General features: G+C 42.4%; 2 protein-coding genes across 4 annotated transcripts; one reads left to right on the top strand and one right to left on the bottom strand.

The window, feature by feature from the left end:
• Window positions 1–652: 652 nt before the first annotated feature.
• luc7l (LUC7-like (S. cerevisiae)) lies at window positions 653–6982 on the top strand. 2 transcript variants are annotated; one of them, XM_061095378.1, is made up of 11 exons: window positions 782–855; window positions 2230–2300; window positions 3376–3470; window positions 3689–3787; window positions 4376–4486; window positions 4635–4778; window positions 4876–5052; window positions 5167–5255; window positions 5357–5386; window positions 5487–5642; window positions 5869–6982. In XM_061095378.1, the coding sequence occupies exons 4-11, from the start codon at window positions 3692–3694 to the stop codon at window positions 5987–5989; spliced, it is 924 nt and encodes a 307-aa protein (XP_060951361.1). In that variant the 5' UTR covers window positions 782–855; window positions 2230–2300; window positions 3376–3470; window positions 3689–3691; the 3' UTR covers window positions 5990–6982. The 2 variants fall into 2 exon arrangements, with proteins under 2 accessions (XP_060951360.1, XP_060951361.1); XM_061095377.1 differs by lacking the exon at window positions 2230–2300 and having other exon boundaries at window positions 653–855.
• Window positions 6983–7096: 114 nt separating this feature from the next.
• LOC133028182 (epidermal growth factor receptor kinase substrate 8-like protein 1) lies at window positions 7097–16712 on the bottom strand. 2 transcript variants are annotated; one of them, XM_061095373.1, is made up of 18 exons: window positions 16651–16712; window positions 16376–16534; window positions 16145–16294; window positions 15937–16022; window positions 14723–14835; window positions 14382–14440; window positions 14159–14288; window positions 13640–13728; window positions 13485–13559; window positions 12329–12477; window positions 11638–11782; window positions 10567–10625; window positions 10367–10475; window positions 9795–9920; window positions 9504–9654; window positions 8586–8751; window positions 8262–8394; window positions 7097–7424 (listed from the first exon to the last, which is right to left on the bottom strand). In XM_061095373.1, exons 1-18 carry the CDS (start codon window positions 16678–16680, stop codon window positions 7338–7340), a joined length of 2016 nt encoding a protein of 671 aa, XP_060951356.1. In that variant the 5' UTR covers window positions 16681–16712; the 3' UTR covers window positions 7097–7337. The 2 variants fall into 2 exon arrangements, with proteins under 2 accessions (XP_060951356.1, XP_060951357.1); XM_061095374.1 differs by having other exon boundaries at window positions 14382–14437.
• Between the last annotated feature and the right edge of the window lie 240 nt (window positions 16713–16952).

The raw sequence follows: 16952 nt of genomic DNA, 5'->3' as shown, positions 1-16952 counted from the left end.
GTATTTGATTACTTGCTGAGTTAGATGTGTGAAATTCCTAATGTAAAGTAAAAACACAAGAAAATATCAGCTGGAGTCAGTGTTTGACCACAAAGTGTCTGAAAAGAGACCTGGGAGAGGGATGCATGGTTTGGAAAAGCAGATTTTGGACCTGTAATTGCATCCTTCTGTTTTTAAGCCATGAAGACAAGTTCTTAATGTTGAGTAGAGACAGACTTTTTAGATCTTTGACTGACTAGATGTCAGGTCAACAATGCTGCAGTAGCCGTGTTTACATTACATGTCAGCAGTTCTGCAGATGGAGTCTCACATTCAGCTCTTATATCGACATTAAAACAGGCTTTATTTGACTGAGTTAGGCAGTTTGGGAATTTTCCACATTTTAACACCAACGTCCTCAGACATATTGACTGATCAGACCAATCACGAGGAGATGAGTCTTCAACTGAGTCTCATGAATCATTGATGACTCTAAACATTCATGATCAACATTATCATCATTAATAAAAAAACACAAACACACGAGATTAGATAGCTCTTTAGCTGTGCGCGGTCCCGGGACGTGCAGGCCATCCTCGGCGGGTCACGCTGAACTCGGCACAACACCGGAACCACTGGGTTGTGTCGTCACTTCCCTTGTGCGAAACGGAAACAGACGAATCCACGAAATCGAGAAAAGCTGCGAGAGGTGATGCTCGGCCGAACACATTCTCATACTTCACCCGAGCCACACGCCGAGGAGCCGCTCTCTGCTTTCTAACCTGTACATAGCGCTGTCGACGGAAGAGCCAGCGATGTCTGCCCAGGCTCAGATGCGGGCCCTGCTCGACCAGCTGATGGGAACAGCGAGGGATGGTGAGTCGCTGTAGCATGCTAGCCGAGCTAGCATAGCCAAGATGGAGCCACCGCTGAGGCTGGCCGCTGTTGTCGTGTGATGGACAGACCTGCATGAATGGATGTACTAAAGAGGGCTGCGTTACATACCGCACAGTTCGACTCGATACCCTTTCACGGATTAACACTAGACTTTAATGTTTGCATCCACAAATCAAGAGATATTTTAGTTTCGCTTTTGTCACTAGGAAACTTAACCTTAAACGTAGCTTGTGGCTAAGCAAGCTAATGTTTACTGTTTAAGTTATGCAACCTTTGCTGCTTAGCGCCACTGAACGATACACAAAAAACAATTAGACCACTAATATAGTCATTTCCAAGGCAGCACACTTAAAGCAGAGTAATTGTTTAAATACATGATATTTGCATGACGGAAATAAACTAAATGAAAATGTCTATATTATTAATTGAAGTTGTATAATTTAATGTCATCAATAGGGTCCCCTGTCCATTTTAGTAAAACATCCAATAATCCAAAATTATTCAAGATCTAGACTTGCATTCATAATCTCATTCGATTTCTTATTAAAAGTAAAAACATTTAACATTATGCACTTATTCTACCTTATTGTGTAATGTTATAACCATGTAAAGTACAACATTAATGTGCTAGAAGAAATGTAATGTCAATTCTTCTATTTTGTTGAATATAGCTGTATATTATATCATATCTTCAGTTGATTGCATGTTTTATATATTAAAAATCGTAACTACATCGGTAATGTTCGATCTGTGAGACAATTGTAGGGACTGAACGTAGAATATTTATAATGTTGTAGAAAATACTCGTATATACAAGGTAAAAGTTACTTAAAAATTCAATTGGTTTTAACGAAAACTTTGTAAAATTTGGATCATAGCCGTGTGTTTATATTTTTTCCATCCTTTTCAGATTGCATTGTTGCGTAGAATTTATAAAAAATAATATCAATAATTATAACTTGTGTCCATGAGATCCAACCAATGTAGTGCACATGACAAGTGCACATCTGTTATATCTTAATGCTAATATATAATTCTTGTATTATCGTTCTGTCATTTGGATGCAAACATTAAAAGATGAAATCGACTGTCAAGTCTGATTTCCTGTAGCAGAACATGACGGCTTGCTGCTGTCATGTTATTTAATAAAAAGCTGATGCATCCTGACGATAGAATAAAAGCGCAGCCCTTTAGATTATCCTTTAACAAATTGTAAACTCGATTTGTGCTGTCAGAGTTACTTTGTGTTGTGAGTTTGTGGGTGTATGTGTGATGACATTGATATCAAATTCTTCCCATACATTTGTTGCATACAAACTGAACAATTGTGGCCCCTTTATTTTATTCATTAAGGTTCAGTGTATCTTTGCCAGCCTACATCAATCTGCAAAGGAGTTGCAGAAAAGCCTCATGTTCATCGAGCCGTGAGTCACACATAATTTTTAAAGCTGTTATGATGAATATCCAAACAATTTGTTTGCCTTCCGGAAGTTACTGTAGCCATTTTGTAATCACACAAATGGGTTAATATTTAGTGGCACTAGAATTACAATTTGGAGTAGAACTATACAGCCTGAGCTGAGACGCCGTGTTGCGCTGAAGCCAAAAGAGGAAGTTCTCAAATTCCGATTAGACGTCTTGTTTTTCAGAAGGCAATTTTTTGCATTCAGTCAAAACGAAAACTTTGCACACATCATTTTCAATCTGACTTGTGTATGACTCCCAACTTCTTACTACAGGTATGGGCAAGAAAACTGTTCCCATTTATACTTTTCTACAGCGGGTTTAAAATTCTGCAGCTGAGGTCTTGAAGATGCAGAAGGGTACAGTATGTGGTGCAGATCGCAGTGTGTATAAACCCATTTTCTCCCTTGGATTTCTTTTGAGTTTTTTTTCTTTTTTGTTTTTAATATTTGTAAAGGTCTTTGCTGGAATACTTGTCTGACATGTTTACATCTTACTGTCACAGTCTTAGTAGCAGGCTTTTCTTGTATAGACCAATTTCCAACTCGTGTGTATATGTAATAGAAATGCTACAAAGTCATGGCAATCCAAATGAGTTCTAGGAAACAAATATAACATATTGTGTCCTTCTCGGCTTCATCTTTTGTTGCTCCACATTAATAGAGTGAACGTTGAGCCTGATCACGAGTTAAACTGAACAGAGGCTCTCATATTTCCACATTTTTATCAAGGTGTGGGTAAGGTAAACACAGAGATGAGGTAAGAACGCAGAACCACATCTAGTTTCTGCATTGTCACATAAGTTAACATAGTCCATTAGTTGCAGGTAAATATAATGTTGCACTAATTAAATATATTTGAAATGTCCGATATCTAAGAATTGGTTTTCACACGATTGCAGGTATATTGACCAACGTATGCAGATTTTTTTTTTTTTACTAAAGTATAGTAATATGTACTAAACCATTGGACACCTCGCACCTGCTACCAAGTATGTGAGGTCTTTCTCACTGTTGGTTTTCTGGATTATTTCAGGCGATGAGACGAGGCAGAGGGTCAAGTTCAGTGACGAGCGAGTCTGCAAAAGTCATCTTCTCAACTGCTGTCCACATGACATCCTGTCTGGAACTGTGAGTTGACTGCATTTCTGGTTTTAAACTTCCACATACACATTATATACTGGAATATATCGTAATTTAAAAGCACATTTGACTCACAGGATTATAATTATCTTGGCAGTAAAGTACTGTAAAGAAGAAGGGAAACAGAATATGCACCATGATTTAATTATTAACATCACTCATTTATATTTGCACGTGTGACATATCTGCTTATATCTCGCTGATAGCGCATGGACCTGGGAGAGTGCACGAAGATCCACGACCTCGCACTTCGGGCAGATTATGAAATCGCCTCCAAGGACAGAGATCTGTTCTTTGAGCTAGATGTAAGTGATGTCCTGCTATAAGTAATACATGTATGCTGATGGTAAAACTGTCAAATGCATATTCATCTTGCTTTCGTGGAGAAATAGGTTGCACAGCATTCGTACTGATATAGGAGCTACTTGGTATCACCAGAAATTTTTTGCTGATGTAAATGTCGTATAACACATCCGAGTTCTCACTACCTCAAGATGTCGGATTAACAGATCTATATTGTGGAGGATGGGAATGTTTCCTTCGCTGGGTCTTTATGAAGCATTATTCATTACGCCCTAAAAGCAAGTAAGCTGAGATGGAGTGTGTCAACAGATAGAAAGATAATACATACAGTTAAGCTTGCCCATTTCCCATTAGCAGTTGCCATAAGCAACCAAGGCCGTAAAAGATATGATAATCTGAGCCTCAGGGAAGGGAAGAGATAATACTGGTCTCCCCTTCAGGGACACAAAATACACATATGAATTATACATGTATATGATGTGTATCAGCACCTTATTCATAACCCATAGTTTTAAATTTCTTATAAAGTAAGAATCCGCGCTGCTTCTCTGTCTGAGTGTCATTCTGTGAGCGTTTTCTCATTCTGAAAGGCGGTGGACCACCTGGAATCTTTCATTGCCGACTGTGACCGGAGGACAGAACTCGCCAAGAAGCGCCTCGCGGAGACCCAAGAAGAAATCAGTGCTGAGGTGGCAGCAAAGGTGAGCAAACAGAGTTTTAAGAAGACTTTGTGAAACCTATTTACACCTAAGTTTCATACGTGTTGTCTTTTTTTTGCACTGTTTAATTTGCGGTTTAGTGCAGGAAATAGCCAGATGTAAAATGTGTGGTTCTGGGCTGTTGTTGTAGGCAGAGAAGGTTCATGAGCTGAATGAGGAAATAGGAAAGCTCCTGGCCAAGGCGGAGCAGCTTGGAGCCGAGGGAAACGTGGACGAGGCCCAGAAGGTTCTGCAGGAGGTGGAGAAGGTCCGCACCAGGAAGAAGGATGCAGAGGTGAGGAATGCAGGAAATGGAAGGTGGCGTCTATTGTGTCTTATCTTACATTAATCTTGTGAGAACTCAATGTCCGTTCTTGTCTGTGTCTCCTCAGGAAGAGTACAGAAACTCGATGCCAGCCTCCAGCTTCCAGCAGCAGAAGCTTCGGGTGTGCGAGGTGTGCTCTGCCTACCTGGGTCTCCATGACAACGACCGTCGCTTGGCAGACCATTTCGGTGGGAAGCTTCACCTTGGCTTCATCCAGATCAGAGAAAAGCTGGACCTACTAAAGGTAAACTTCTGCCTGTATATCTGTGATTGACATTGGGCTGATCATTAGAAATCACAGAGGTTTGGATAAAGACGTTTAACTTCTAAATGGGTTGTTTGGTTTTTTTTTTATCAGAAAACTGTGGTTGACAAGCAGGAGCAGAGGAACCAAGAACGCCTAAAGAGACGAGAAGAGAGGGAGAAAGAGGAGCAGCTGAAGAAGAAGTGGGTGCAGACATTACAAATTCTTGGAATTTTGTTTGTTGTATTTACTGTTTTTTTTTATTAACTTAAGTGTGTGGCTTTGTTCTCTGCTTATTTCTTAGGACCAGATCACGAAGCCGAGAGCAAAAAAGGTGAGAGCACCGCCTTGACCATCTGTCCTCATTTTAGACGAGTCGCTCTGATGAAAAGTGCTGTTTGTAACTCCCACGTGTCGTCTCTCATTCTCACCAGGTCCCGTTCTCGTGACCGCAAGAAGCGGCGCTCGAGCTCCCCATCACGAGACAAGCGCCGCTCCCGCTCCAGGGAGAGGAAGAGGCGGCATCGCAGCCGCTCCCGCAGCCGCAGCCGAGGCCACCGTCACAGCCACGAGCAGAGCTCCAGACACAAGTGTGTACAAAACCCACTGAGTTCACACCAAGCCCACACAGACTTTGGATGTGTTTTGTTTTTTTCCAGTCACAGTTCCAGCTGTATCTCAAATAATCTTTTACTTGTTTATAAGAATAAACCAGTGAGTTTGTAGGATTGTTTGGTGACAGGCGTTTACAGGCAAGATTTGATGCCACTTGAGGACTGAGTGTTGCCTCTCTGAACATCTCGTCTGGTCCCGCAGGTCTTCCAGGGACCGAGAGCGCGTGTCCAGAGACGGGTCCCGGGAGCGAGACAGGAGGGACGGGATGAACGGCCGGTCGGACTCCCGCCGAGCAGACAGCAGGGACATGGGGGACCTCTGAAGACCCGACTCCATCCTGTCCCGTCTGGTTAATGTAACCTAATGTTACACACAGTCTTTGCCTTGACCCCTTTGTTCTCCTGCCTGCCTCCTTTCTTTGCTTTAAGAGTTAATGCAGCCGAGTGTCACTTGTCTAGCATCCAGATATATCAGATTGCATTTGGATGGCGGGATTAGCTATCGATCTGTAGTGGAGTGTACATCTGTAATTTGGTGGCTGTCTGTTCAACACGTCCCATGTCTTGTTCTACACTCCCCAACACCGATTCCAACGGATGCAGAAAACAAGAGCGAACGAACTGCGTCATTCATATATTCGTCATTCATTATTAGTGGCGGATGGTCTTTTGATACAGAACCAGTCTGTAAATATATTTTGGGCCTACTGATTGTCTTGGTCTGATCAGCCTCGTCCCATCCTGATTTTTTTGGTTTTAATCTCCCTCTGCTTCGAGTGCAGTTCTTGAATGTTTGTTCACATATTTGTCTCCAGTATTTAGTCTAAATTCATAATGAAGGGTTTATAAATCGTCGTATTAGCTACAAATATAACTCAATACCCAAATCATGTCTTCTTTTATGCTGCCAGTTGTGAATGGAATCTGTTCAGTTGTTTTGCCAGTTGAAGTAACTGCTTGTTTTTAGTTTGTATCGGTGGCAGTCTCTCTCGTTTCAAAATTTTTGTTCTAGCTTAATTTCCTTTTATTTAAAATATCGAGGATAATGGAAACTTCCACATTAGCGTCGGCATGTGGAGCTGTAGGCTCATAAATGACATCTTAAATTCAGTGCTAAAACTGTGAACGCGTTGTGGCTCGAGTCAAACTGAAACGTCGGCGTGGTTCAAAACAAATTCCTCTTGTGTGTAGATTTATATTTCAGTGCAGACAGATTAGAATGGATGCATTGCTTTACCTAATGTGTGAAGTCATATCTGTTTATGTTCTGCTGGAAATCTTTCTTTAAGTCTCAATTAAAAACTCTTACCATTTTACTTTTTATTGTGTCTTGGCATGTTAATCATGGCTGAAGTATTTGGCAAAGATGTGTGAATCATTGGAGTTGGTCTTAGGCAGGAAAAATAAATTCACATTTTAGACAAGCATCATAATTTAAAAAGGGTGTATTTTAATGTTAGAATGTGTAGTTTGCCCAGCACCTGCTTGGATTAAAAACAAGTGATGTAGTTGCATATAAGCGAGCATGACGATCTTCAGACATTCTTTGATTATAGATTGGCTGTGAACCGTTTACTCTCTGGTGAATATAATTTAAAAGTTGAGTGACAGCTGCAGCACCAGGCGAACAATCCTTGATGTGAATCTCTTCACGGTGGAGACGCCTGCTGCTCACAATGTGCTGCTCTCCTGCTTCAGATCCACCTTCATCTTCTGTTTCTCCATGACCGTCTCCAACTCTGTGGCCCTTCTGGCATCCTGCAGGGGAAACAAAAAAATAGCGACAAATGAAGCTCAAGAGATCACTGAAGTCAAAAGTGATTGTTGCAGACATTTAGCATCAGATAAACCTCTGAGTTTATAAGTATTAATGCAGTTTTTGGCAACTTATGATTCAGGTATATAATTCATAGTGAGGACAAAGTCACATAAGTGAGATTAAAAGTTAAATGTTTCATCCTCACATAATTATTTAATAAGTGTAAATAATGGAATAGAATGTCTTTACTGACGTAATATTGTACAAGGAAAATTGCTGTGCATCTCCAAAATGTATAATAAACAGACAACTAATAGAATCATATATATATATATTCATAGTAAGGATAATAAAATTGTGCATTTTGATAAACTATTGCACAGTAAAAGATGTAAAAAAAAGAAAAATTGTTGACAGTTTTCAAGTAATTCCTGGATCTTGGTAGGGAAAAAATGCAGGCATGTCTAGGTCACTGATATCTATAAATATGGATCTAATGACTTTAAATGTGGTTTCATAAGTGGGGACTGTTTATGTTCCATCTTAGTTAAATTATGTATTTGGTGATGAAGAAATGCTGCTTTTCAAACCTCATGAATTATGTGAAATTAGTTCATAAAATAACTGATTCTAGTTAATATTGCATATATCATCATGATTGGATAATTTTCAGGATAGAAGATTAGAAACACGTTGCTGATTGTTACTGATCTTAAAGGATGTGCTATAAAAGTAACTTCACGGGTTTGGGGACTGAAACTTGGGTCATTAGTGCACATTTCAGCACTTGTATCACAACATTTTCTAGGAAAATCCAGCATTTCCCCGGACTGTACCTCCAGCAGTGCTTTCTGCACAGTGAGCTGACTGTAGACTCTTGCGCCCTCGTCTGGAATCACAGCTCGTAGCTCCTCCTTGTTGAGAGAGAAGAGCTGGGCCCCTGTCAGCACTCCCAGGCACGATACCGTCCTGAGGGACACGAGAGGAGAATCAATTCTCCAGTCCACAGTTTTCCTCCATATAAAGGTTACGCAAGAAATGAGCCTGTACACTTTCATTCATGTCAAATGAAGGAGGCCATCTCTCTCGACCTAAGTGTCCTGGCAGCACTCCAGCGTATAAACAGTGAGTGGTTAATCTGATCTGTAGCCGTCACTCACGGTTCACTGAAGCCTTTCCCTCGGAGCCACTCGGCCACTTCCTCTGGGGGGGAGTGGTAGTCCAGAGGGACGGCGGTGTCTGAGGAGCGAGGGATCACCAGAGGTTTGTGGAGGTGGGTCTTTCCGTTGGTCAGCCTGTGGAGCAGCTCGTCATTCACCAGCATGACTGCAAAGATTCAAGGGGACATTTTAGCTTCTCGTGTAAAAACGATAATGTGTGAACAAGAAAATGGAAATAAAAACATACAAATCAAACATTCCAGAGATAAATAATTATTAATTATTGCCCACTCCATGATTATTATTCAAGCCTGACAAGATTTACTTCTAAGTATTACAAGTAAAAATGCTTGCAGAGTGTAGCCTATTCCCTAATGCAGCAGTTTACTACATCATTCAGTATAGTCTGTTAATACCAGAATAAACAGACTTTCATATTAATAATAAACTGCAGATGATGTTAATAAATATCTATAATTTATGCCTGAGTCTGGACAATGAATGGCCTCTTCTGAATATATTTTAGGTGTAATGCAATGCATTCTAAAAATGTAGTGGAGTGGAAGGTCCAGATATTTATACATGTTGTGGAGTAAAAGGGAAAAGTACATGAAAAATGAATAAGAAAATGTACTTTGTTACATTCAACCACTTCTTTTTATATTGTTCAATAACACACCTTTTTTTTATTGAACTATTTAGTATTCCTATGGTCCCTGTTGGGAACTTTATCCTGTGTTTAAACTCTGTACTCTGGCGTCCTCAATTCATGTTGTGGCTACAAGGTGGAGCCAGATTTCACATTTTCATAGTTTGTGTCCGTGCCTCTCAGTCACACATCCACAGAGACAGTATAGCTCCCTCTATTCAAAGCTCTTTATCAAAGCATTTGTGTGTCATGCTCAACTGTTCTGGTACCTTTATCTGTGTCCTCTGCAGTCTGCATGTGCTGGTTGTATCCCAGTATGCTGCGGGGGCGCTGTGGGGAGTGGGTCGAGGCCGGGGGCTGGCCAGGAGGGCTGGGTGGGACCGCAGAGAAAGTCTTGGTGAGGGGAGGCGGAGTTGGAGCCTGCAGGAATTCAGGGCGGACAAAAAAGCAAACACTTGAATTCCCTCTGGTATGTACAGGTGAGAGTCTGCCTCTTTGCCTTTGAGATCTGTGTGTGTGTGTGTGTGTGTTTATATGCATGTGTGTGTTGTGTGTCTTACACTGGGGGGTTTGTTGGTGATGGGGCTGTCTATGTGGGCCATGGGCTCCAGGATGTTGAAGGGGACAAATCCGATCTGGTTGTAGCTATTACGACACTTCCACCAGCGCTTTGAGGATTCAACCACCTGCCAGAGAGAGGAGATGCTGTCAGTCAGGGTTATCTATCTATCTATCTATCTATCTATCTATCTATCTATCTATCTATCTATCTATCTATCTATCTATCTATCTATCTATCTATCTATCTATCTATCTATCTATCTATCTATCTATCTATCTATCTATCTATCTATCTATCTATCTATCTATCTATCTATCTATCTATCTATCTATCTATCTATCTATCTATCTATCTATCTATCTATCTATCTATCTATCTATCTATCTATCTATCTATCTATCTATCTATCCAGAAATTCCTCTCTCAGCACTATTCACAGCATATCAGTCTTTTTAACAACTCTACAACACAATAAAATAACTTTGCAAACTGTAATATAAACAATAATGAAGAAGCTTAATGCTGGAATCCTGAACATGTGACTGTAGATTATCTTCCAGGCTTTATTACCTCCAGCTTCTCCCCCTGCTGCACCGACAGCTCGCTGCTGTTCCTGGCTATGAAGTCGTAACTGCAGGTGTAGAGTCTATCGGGATCTGGTGGTAGTGGGCTGGAGTCTCTGAGAGGGAGAGGAGACACACGCTGGTGTCATGCACATGGTGGGTGAATAAGAACAACTGACTGATTAGCCTTTTCAAAAGAGGACCTACGTCTCGTCACCGGGACGGGTACCAGGAGGAGGAACCGGCTGAGGAGGCTGATGCTGCTGCTGTGGGCCAAGACAAGATGGACATGTGTGGGTATACAGCATGAAAACACAAAGCATGTAGAATAAGAGGTCAAAGGTCAGCATGCAGAGGGGCATGGGTGGTTGACAAAATAAAAGACAGTCTCCTCTGTAATGTGTTGAGCTTTTGCAAGAAAAGATTAAAGATGATTTCGATTATTTTCTTTGTATCTAAGGTTTGAAGTATTTTAATCAAAACAGGTCAAATTCCCTGACAGAGACCCTTAATGAGCATTCCTACACATCAGCAAAATCAAATAATACTTAATACAGTAAGGTGCACGTCTAGTTATTACCATTAGCGCTATTGCTCCTTGTTTAAGTGCATTGTGTGCTTCAAAAAAATGTGTTGTTATTACTACAACTTCTTTTTAAAGACTACTGGCAGGACAAGGGCACTTCAGGGGCCAATCAGATCGTAGATGCCGGCCCCACCTCTGGATCCGCCCCTGAAAGTGCCAATAAGAAAATATGCATTCCTCCATTATGAAAATGTGGAGCCCTGGGGAAATGGAGGGAAAGCTACATGGTGGTTGGAGGGGTTCTCTCACCTGGGTTCAATAGGTTGGTATTTGGAGACTTATCTATTTCAAAACCATCTAAGAAGAAAATTCAAAACACACCTCCAGGCCAAAATGTCTGATGCCAAATGTTAAACAGTATTGAATTTGTGTCTCATTAGAGTCTGTGACTTTGGGCATTAATAATTCTGTGCAGCCTCAATAAAAACTGCATCAGGACACTTTCTATCGGACAAATTTAAGAAACAAACCAAATTTATGGAACAATTTTGGTGTGACAAAGATCCAACCTCTTTTTAACACCTCAGAGAACTTTCTTTTCAATGTTTTTTACTTCTGTGTTGCAGCTATACTACTTATTGCACTTGATATTTACATGTGTTGTATTTTCACACACTAATATTATGAGTGCTCTTCTCAATTGACACACACTGGGGCGTCAAACCCATTTCCTAAACACAGGTATTCCATACCTCTCGTTTTACTGGGAGGGCTTCATGTTTGTGCTGTGACTCGACCGGATCTTCCCAAACCTGCCCGTCTGCCCTCAAGGCTTCTGGCTTCCAGCCGTCTAAGAAGACAGGCGTGTACGGAGCGACAGGTCCTCTGAGCTGAGAGCTGAGAGAACAAAAACAGACGCTGGATTAGTCCTCAATGCACCAAAACAGTCATTATATTCACTCAGTTTTTAAACCAAGCTAATACCAATGGTTAAAGTTGTTCATTTGAGCCCATAGAAAAATATCCTTAACTTGTTTATTCACAAGCGCATCCAAGGACATAGCGTCATAGTGTTTTATTTTATTTTCAATTATCAGTCTAATGTACCAATTAGATCAGATTTGTTTTCTTCTTCATGCACGTGTGCATATGTAGGAATGTGTTTATATGCGTATATGTATGTATGTATATGAATATATGTAATGTTTTGTCTATAAAGGATGCATGGGCCATGGAAGTCTCTTTGTTCAACCTCACATATTGTAAGACAAAACTTACAATCATGTTTCAAGGAAAACAATGTACAAGCATGTTAAGCAATGTTGGCTTTCTTTTCCAGGATAGTGGTATAATGAATAATCACATAAATAAAAACATTATTTGATGTTCCTTTATATAAAAAAAGGAACATCTGTAAGCTGGAGGTGTTTGTTTGATACTGACCGAGAGTGTGTCCAGTTGGGACCCAGCGACGTCCACAGCTGCTTCTCTTCTTGGCTCAGGGTGTCCTCCAGCAGCGACACAGCAGAGTTGGTCATGGAGGGGCTGGACACTGAGGCTCCCAGAGCTGGTCCTCCTGTTGTTTTCACCATCTGTCCGCACCCACAGAACAACAAAACACGGGTTAATACCCACAGTCTGCGAAAACATGGCCTGATACTCAAAGTCCAACCGAAGCAAGAGAGTCAAAAGAAGACTTTGTGTTAGAAAACTGACAATCAAAGCACAGTGACACAAATCAGGCACAAAAACCACGGAACCACACACACATGAAAAGAAGAGACACAGTTCCTGACGTGTGGGGCTTTGTGTTTTCCATTCAGGCACGCCAGTTCACACAAATCAAACACACCCGCTCCACCCTGTGACTGTTTGGACTGATTCATTCCTGTAGGAATACTGAGGCAAGACTTACATGTTTGATCAAATATCAACGGAGACACACCTGAAATACCAAGCCTCTTTTGACATTAGTTCAATATTGATATGTTCCTGGGTTACAATTCCCTCCGTAAGTGTATCCAGGTAAAATCTGGACTAAAGGGTAAAGTATATAGATTTTTCTCACAGCAGATATTTTGACATGCAAGGGGAAAATTTATAAATAATAAAAGCCCTGGTCATTGTTGTCAAGATGTATTTTTCCTACATTTCCACGCCCAAAAAGGCGTATGCACCAGGAAAGCATATCTGTATGCAATAATGTCCCGGGCAACAAGATCAAACAAATGGTGATTTTATCAAGTTTCAATTAGGTTATCACACAGGGAACGACCATGAGTAAACACTGACTGGAGTCTGGAGTTTATGACAACATTACTCAACTAAAATATCTTTCCATTATTTTGACATGACACATGCCTTTGTCCAACAACATCCTTTTATATAACCTAATCATCATGACAAGTTATTTTCCTATTCACATTTATCCTCTCTCCCTCTGCATCAAACACAGTTAACGGTGTGTGGATGTATTTTAAGACGTGTCATAACCCGGCGAATATCTATGCTGCTATGAAAGTGTTTATAGCAACAGCAACAACAGGTGTTGTCCTCAGAGACCCGGTGGAGACGTGGAGGTCAAACAGCGCTGACTCACCATGTCCAGAGGTTTGAATACATGGTGAACGAGCTCGTCCGATGAGGGGTTGGAGATGGTTGATTTCAGACGGGCCTGTAAAGAAATAAATAGGAGGAATTTATCACAGGGTTGTGCAAAGAGGAAAATAAATAATGACCTGACTGAATACGCACCAGGAGGCTGAAGCAATATTTGAATTTCTGGAATATATCGATGAATTCCTCCTCTGGTGGGGGGCGGGCCTTTATAGAGAGTTGATCATCTGTTGACCAAGAGTGGAGACACACAAAATACAAAAGGGTTATCAGCAGGGGTGGATCCAGGGGTGGGAACAGGGGGGGGCACTGACCCCTGCTGAAATCTGATTGGACCCTGATGTGCCACCGTCCTGTCAGCAGTCCTTAAAAAATAAAAACTAGGAATACTAACAATAAATACGACAATTTATCTATTTTATGAGCTCTTTGTTTCGGTCAAAGTTATAGAGCAAACAGGAATAATTCCAATATGGATCTTAGTGAGTCAGAGATAGTGCACATATGTTGGATATTTAATTTGCCCCTTTATGGCCCCACAGGATAGAAAAGTCCTTGATCCACCAATGGTTATTATAGCGAAAAACTTGAATGAGTTCAATCAAAGATATCTTTCTAAATAACACCTGCAAAACTCCACCCCTGTCTCCTTCCTACCTTCTGCAGTTTGCTTTTTGCTCTTCCTCTTTTTCTTCTTCTTCTGGCTCAGCACCGTGGCGGCCTCGGCCGTCTGCTGCAGCTTAGCCATGAAGTTCTCGATGTCGTCGAAGCAGTGGTTGAGGATCCCCTGGGGAGAGCGAGAACCAGTTTGTCACGACATGCGGGTATGAAATGCAGACAGAGCAGAATGCAAAGACACAGAGGTGATGAGGAGACGTACCACTTCTCGCACGGCTCGCAGGAAAGAGACGTCAGGCCCGCCGTTCACAGCGTTGGCTGCTTGGGAAGAGAGGAGTGGAGTCAGGTGATCCATTTTCATTCCCAACTCTGCATGCTGTTTGAAATTCCTGTCCCCTCTTACCCCTGATAGCCACCCTCCCCCTTTTACAAATACACACGAACAAAGCAATCTCTGTGCTCCTGAGCCTTTTTACTTTAATGTCCAGCTTCTCTCCTTTCCTTCTTACCGTCTATCAAAGTCAAATCTTGCCAAATACTTCAACAACAAAGGATTTTACTGTCACAAAGGCATTTGTGTGAAAGTCTATCTTTTTTTCTTACCTCTGGGTCCAGGGTAAGGTGGAGGGTTTGCTGGTGGGGCATTTGGAGCCAGTGCGATGGGGGGATGTGGGATTCCATAGGGGTCGATCGCCTCTCCTCCGCTCTGAGGAGCCCTAAGGAAACAAGTGGAGAGGTTCATCCCGCTGCACTCTCAAAACTTTGCATCCACCTTGCAGAACGACGGCAGCGGCAATCCCCAGAAACACCCTTAAAGTGAGTGTGACACACTTTCACAGACTCCTGACTGTCCGACAGGCTCATCCTCATTCTGAGAGCCTCAGACCGATGCAGCCTCTCAGAGCAGTTGCAACACAAGGGCAACTTTGATCCAGGCCACACAATGGAGACCTCCATCAATAGAAGATGTGCTGTCTCTGAAATTCAATGCCGCAGCCCTTATTCCACCGAGGTACAGTAAACAATGTGAAAGTGCTTACTCACAGCGAGGGCCTTCCATTTCACAAACACTCTGCTTCAATCTGAATCCACCTTTAAACACACCCGTCAGCAACGAGCCGGTTTGAAAAGCAAAAAAAACAAAGGCTGTGGATCACAGGTCAAAACTTTCCTTATGTCTGCTCACTCTTGCACAATCGCAAGGTCCCTCGGAGGACTGACTCGAAATCGTACACATTAAAAAAATCCCCACCCGTCTATCCGCCCTTCTTACCACATGAGTCTGTCCTTAACTCGTCCTTTACGGAGAATCTTTTATTTTTCGAAGCAGGTAATCCGTTCAGGCTCCGAGCCGGCACTCTGCCTCCGTCATCCCTCCACCTGCTCTCTCTCTCTCTCTCTCTCTGTATTTTCTGTCACAATGGACTTGTTATCTCTGTCACACCTTCTTAAGTTATGTGGAAACCAGTTGAACGAGTCTCTCTCTCTCTCACGCTCTTTTTGTCGCTCTCAGCTGTTTACACTGTCCTCTCTGTCTCTCTCCCGCCCTCTCTCTCTCTCTCACACAAGTGGATGGTGACATCAGGCTGTTTTGCTTTTATAATGGGGGTAAAAAAAAAGAAGGAAAGGAAATGGCCCATGGGTCTGAATTACGTCTTTTGGGTGTCAATCAACATCCTCTAGGATAACATGATTGCACACATACACATAGAGACAGATACCCTGGCTCTAACCCTGGAGACAGTGACATAATTTCATGAGGAACCAACATCAAATCAATCAATTTCAGTTTTCTAAGTCTTTCCCGTAGGACGTACCTGGAGGTTTCAGCAGCGGGCTTCTTGCTCCTTCTGCTGGAGGAACCCGAAACTGTCTGTGCGATATTGTCACGGATTTCCTCGGCCTGCGGGAGTGAGAATCCAAACGTCATCATCACTCGTGAAACCAGAACCACGCTGACGATTCAAACCGTGACAGTGAGTCAGGTGGGAAAGGCCGGGAAGCCGCTCCAGTGTTACTACTCACCGGCTCTTTCTCACAGTTGAAGAAGAGAATGTCCGGCTTCTTCTGATCCTCACTCTGGCAGATGAGCATGAGGAGGGAGGGGAATTCTTTCATGGTGTTGATGGCATCGCATCTGAAGATGGATTTGAAGGGGTAGTTCTCCAGCTCATCCTGCAGGAAAGTTAAAGTTATTATACATGCATGCATCTCATCTTCACCCTGCAGTGCATGTTGGGTGCCATCGGTCCTCACCCTGCTCTGGATGTCCCGGAGCTGAACGGCCTGCGCTCCGACGTCCAGCAACATCTGCTGACTCCACAGCTTGTTGTTCTGAGCCAGGAAGGAAAGGCGTGAGCGGGCCTCCTCCACGCCCTGCACATCGCCGTCCTGGAGTGAGAACGTTAGCAGATGCTGCGGGCAGACGGCGAGAGGTGGTGATGATGAAGGGAGGAAAAATGCACCTTAAAACATCTCATGATCTCTACAGGAATGTGACACATAAACCACGTGCAGCAGGTGAGACTCACGTTCACAAGATACCGGGATATGTTTGTCATCCTTCGTCCACTGGGTCAGCTTTCAGTGAGTCAACGGCTGAGGAGAGGGGGTCAGAGGACAGTTCAGGGTGTGGTCATCGCACCTTGAGCCTATCCAATGTGGGTGTGTGTCCCCACCCATCAAAATAGTTTGGGCCTATATTCAGCACATATTTGACCCACACTGTCACACCTCTACAATATCACTTCCCACATTCCACATGGAATGATGGCACTTAGGCAGTCTGCTACTGATTGCCAGATCTGGGCCACAAGTATGCCGTAGGAATATC

The sequence above is a fragment of the Limanda limanda genome, chromosome 21 (genome assembly GCF_963576545.1).
Source record: "Limanda limanda chromosome 21, fLimLim1.1, whole genome shotgun sequence".
Classification (NCBI taxonomy): Eukaryota; Metazoa; Chordata; class Actinopteri; order Pleuronectiformes; family Pleuronectidae; genus Limanda; species Limanda limanda.
This window is presented reverse-complemented; position numbering and strand designations above follow the sequence as displayed.

Excerpts from the sequence above, each read along its gene's own strand:
- luc7l (XM_061095377.1), top strand. The coding sequence starts at position 795 with ATGTCTGCCCAGGCTCAGATGCGGGCCCTGCTCGACCAGCTGATGGGA. Across the intron at positions 3,471-3,688 it reads ATGACATCCTGTCTGGAACT|CGCATGGACCTGGGAGAGTG; the intron begins GTGAGTTGACTG and ends TCTCGCTGATAG. Across the intron at positions 5,053-5,166 it reads AAAAGCTGGACCTACTAAAG|AAAACTGTGGTTGACAAGCA; the intron begins GTAAACTTCTGC and ends TTTTTTTATCAG.
- LOC133028182 (XM_061095373.1), bottom strand. The coding sequence starts at position 16,680 with ATGACAAACATATCCCGGTATCTTGTGAAC. Across the intron at positions 11,783-12,328 it reads CCCAACTGGACACACTCTCG|CTCTCAGCTCAGAGGACCTG; the intron begins GTCAGTATCAAA and ends TTGTTCTCTCAG. Across the intron at positions 10,476-10,566 it reads ACCCGTCCCGGTGACGAGAC|AGACTCCAGCCCACTACCAC; the intron begins GTAGGTCCTCTT and ends TCTCCCTCTCAG.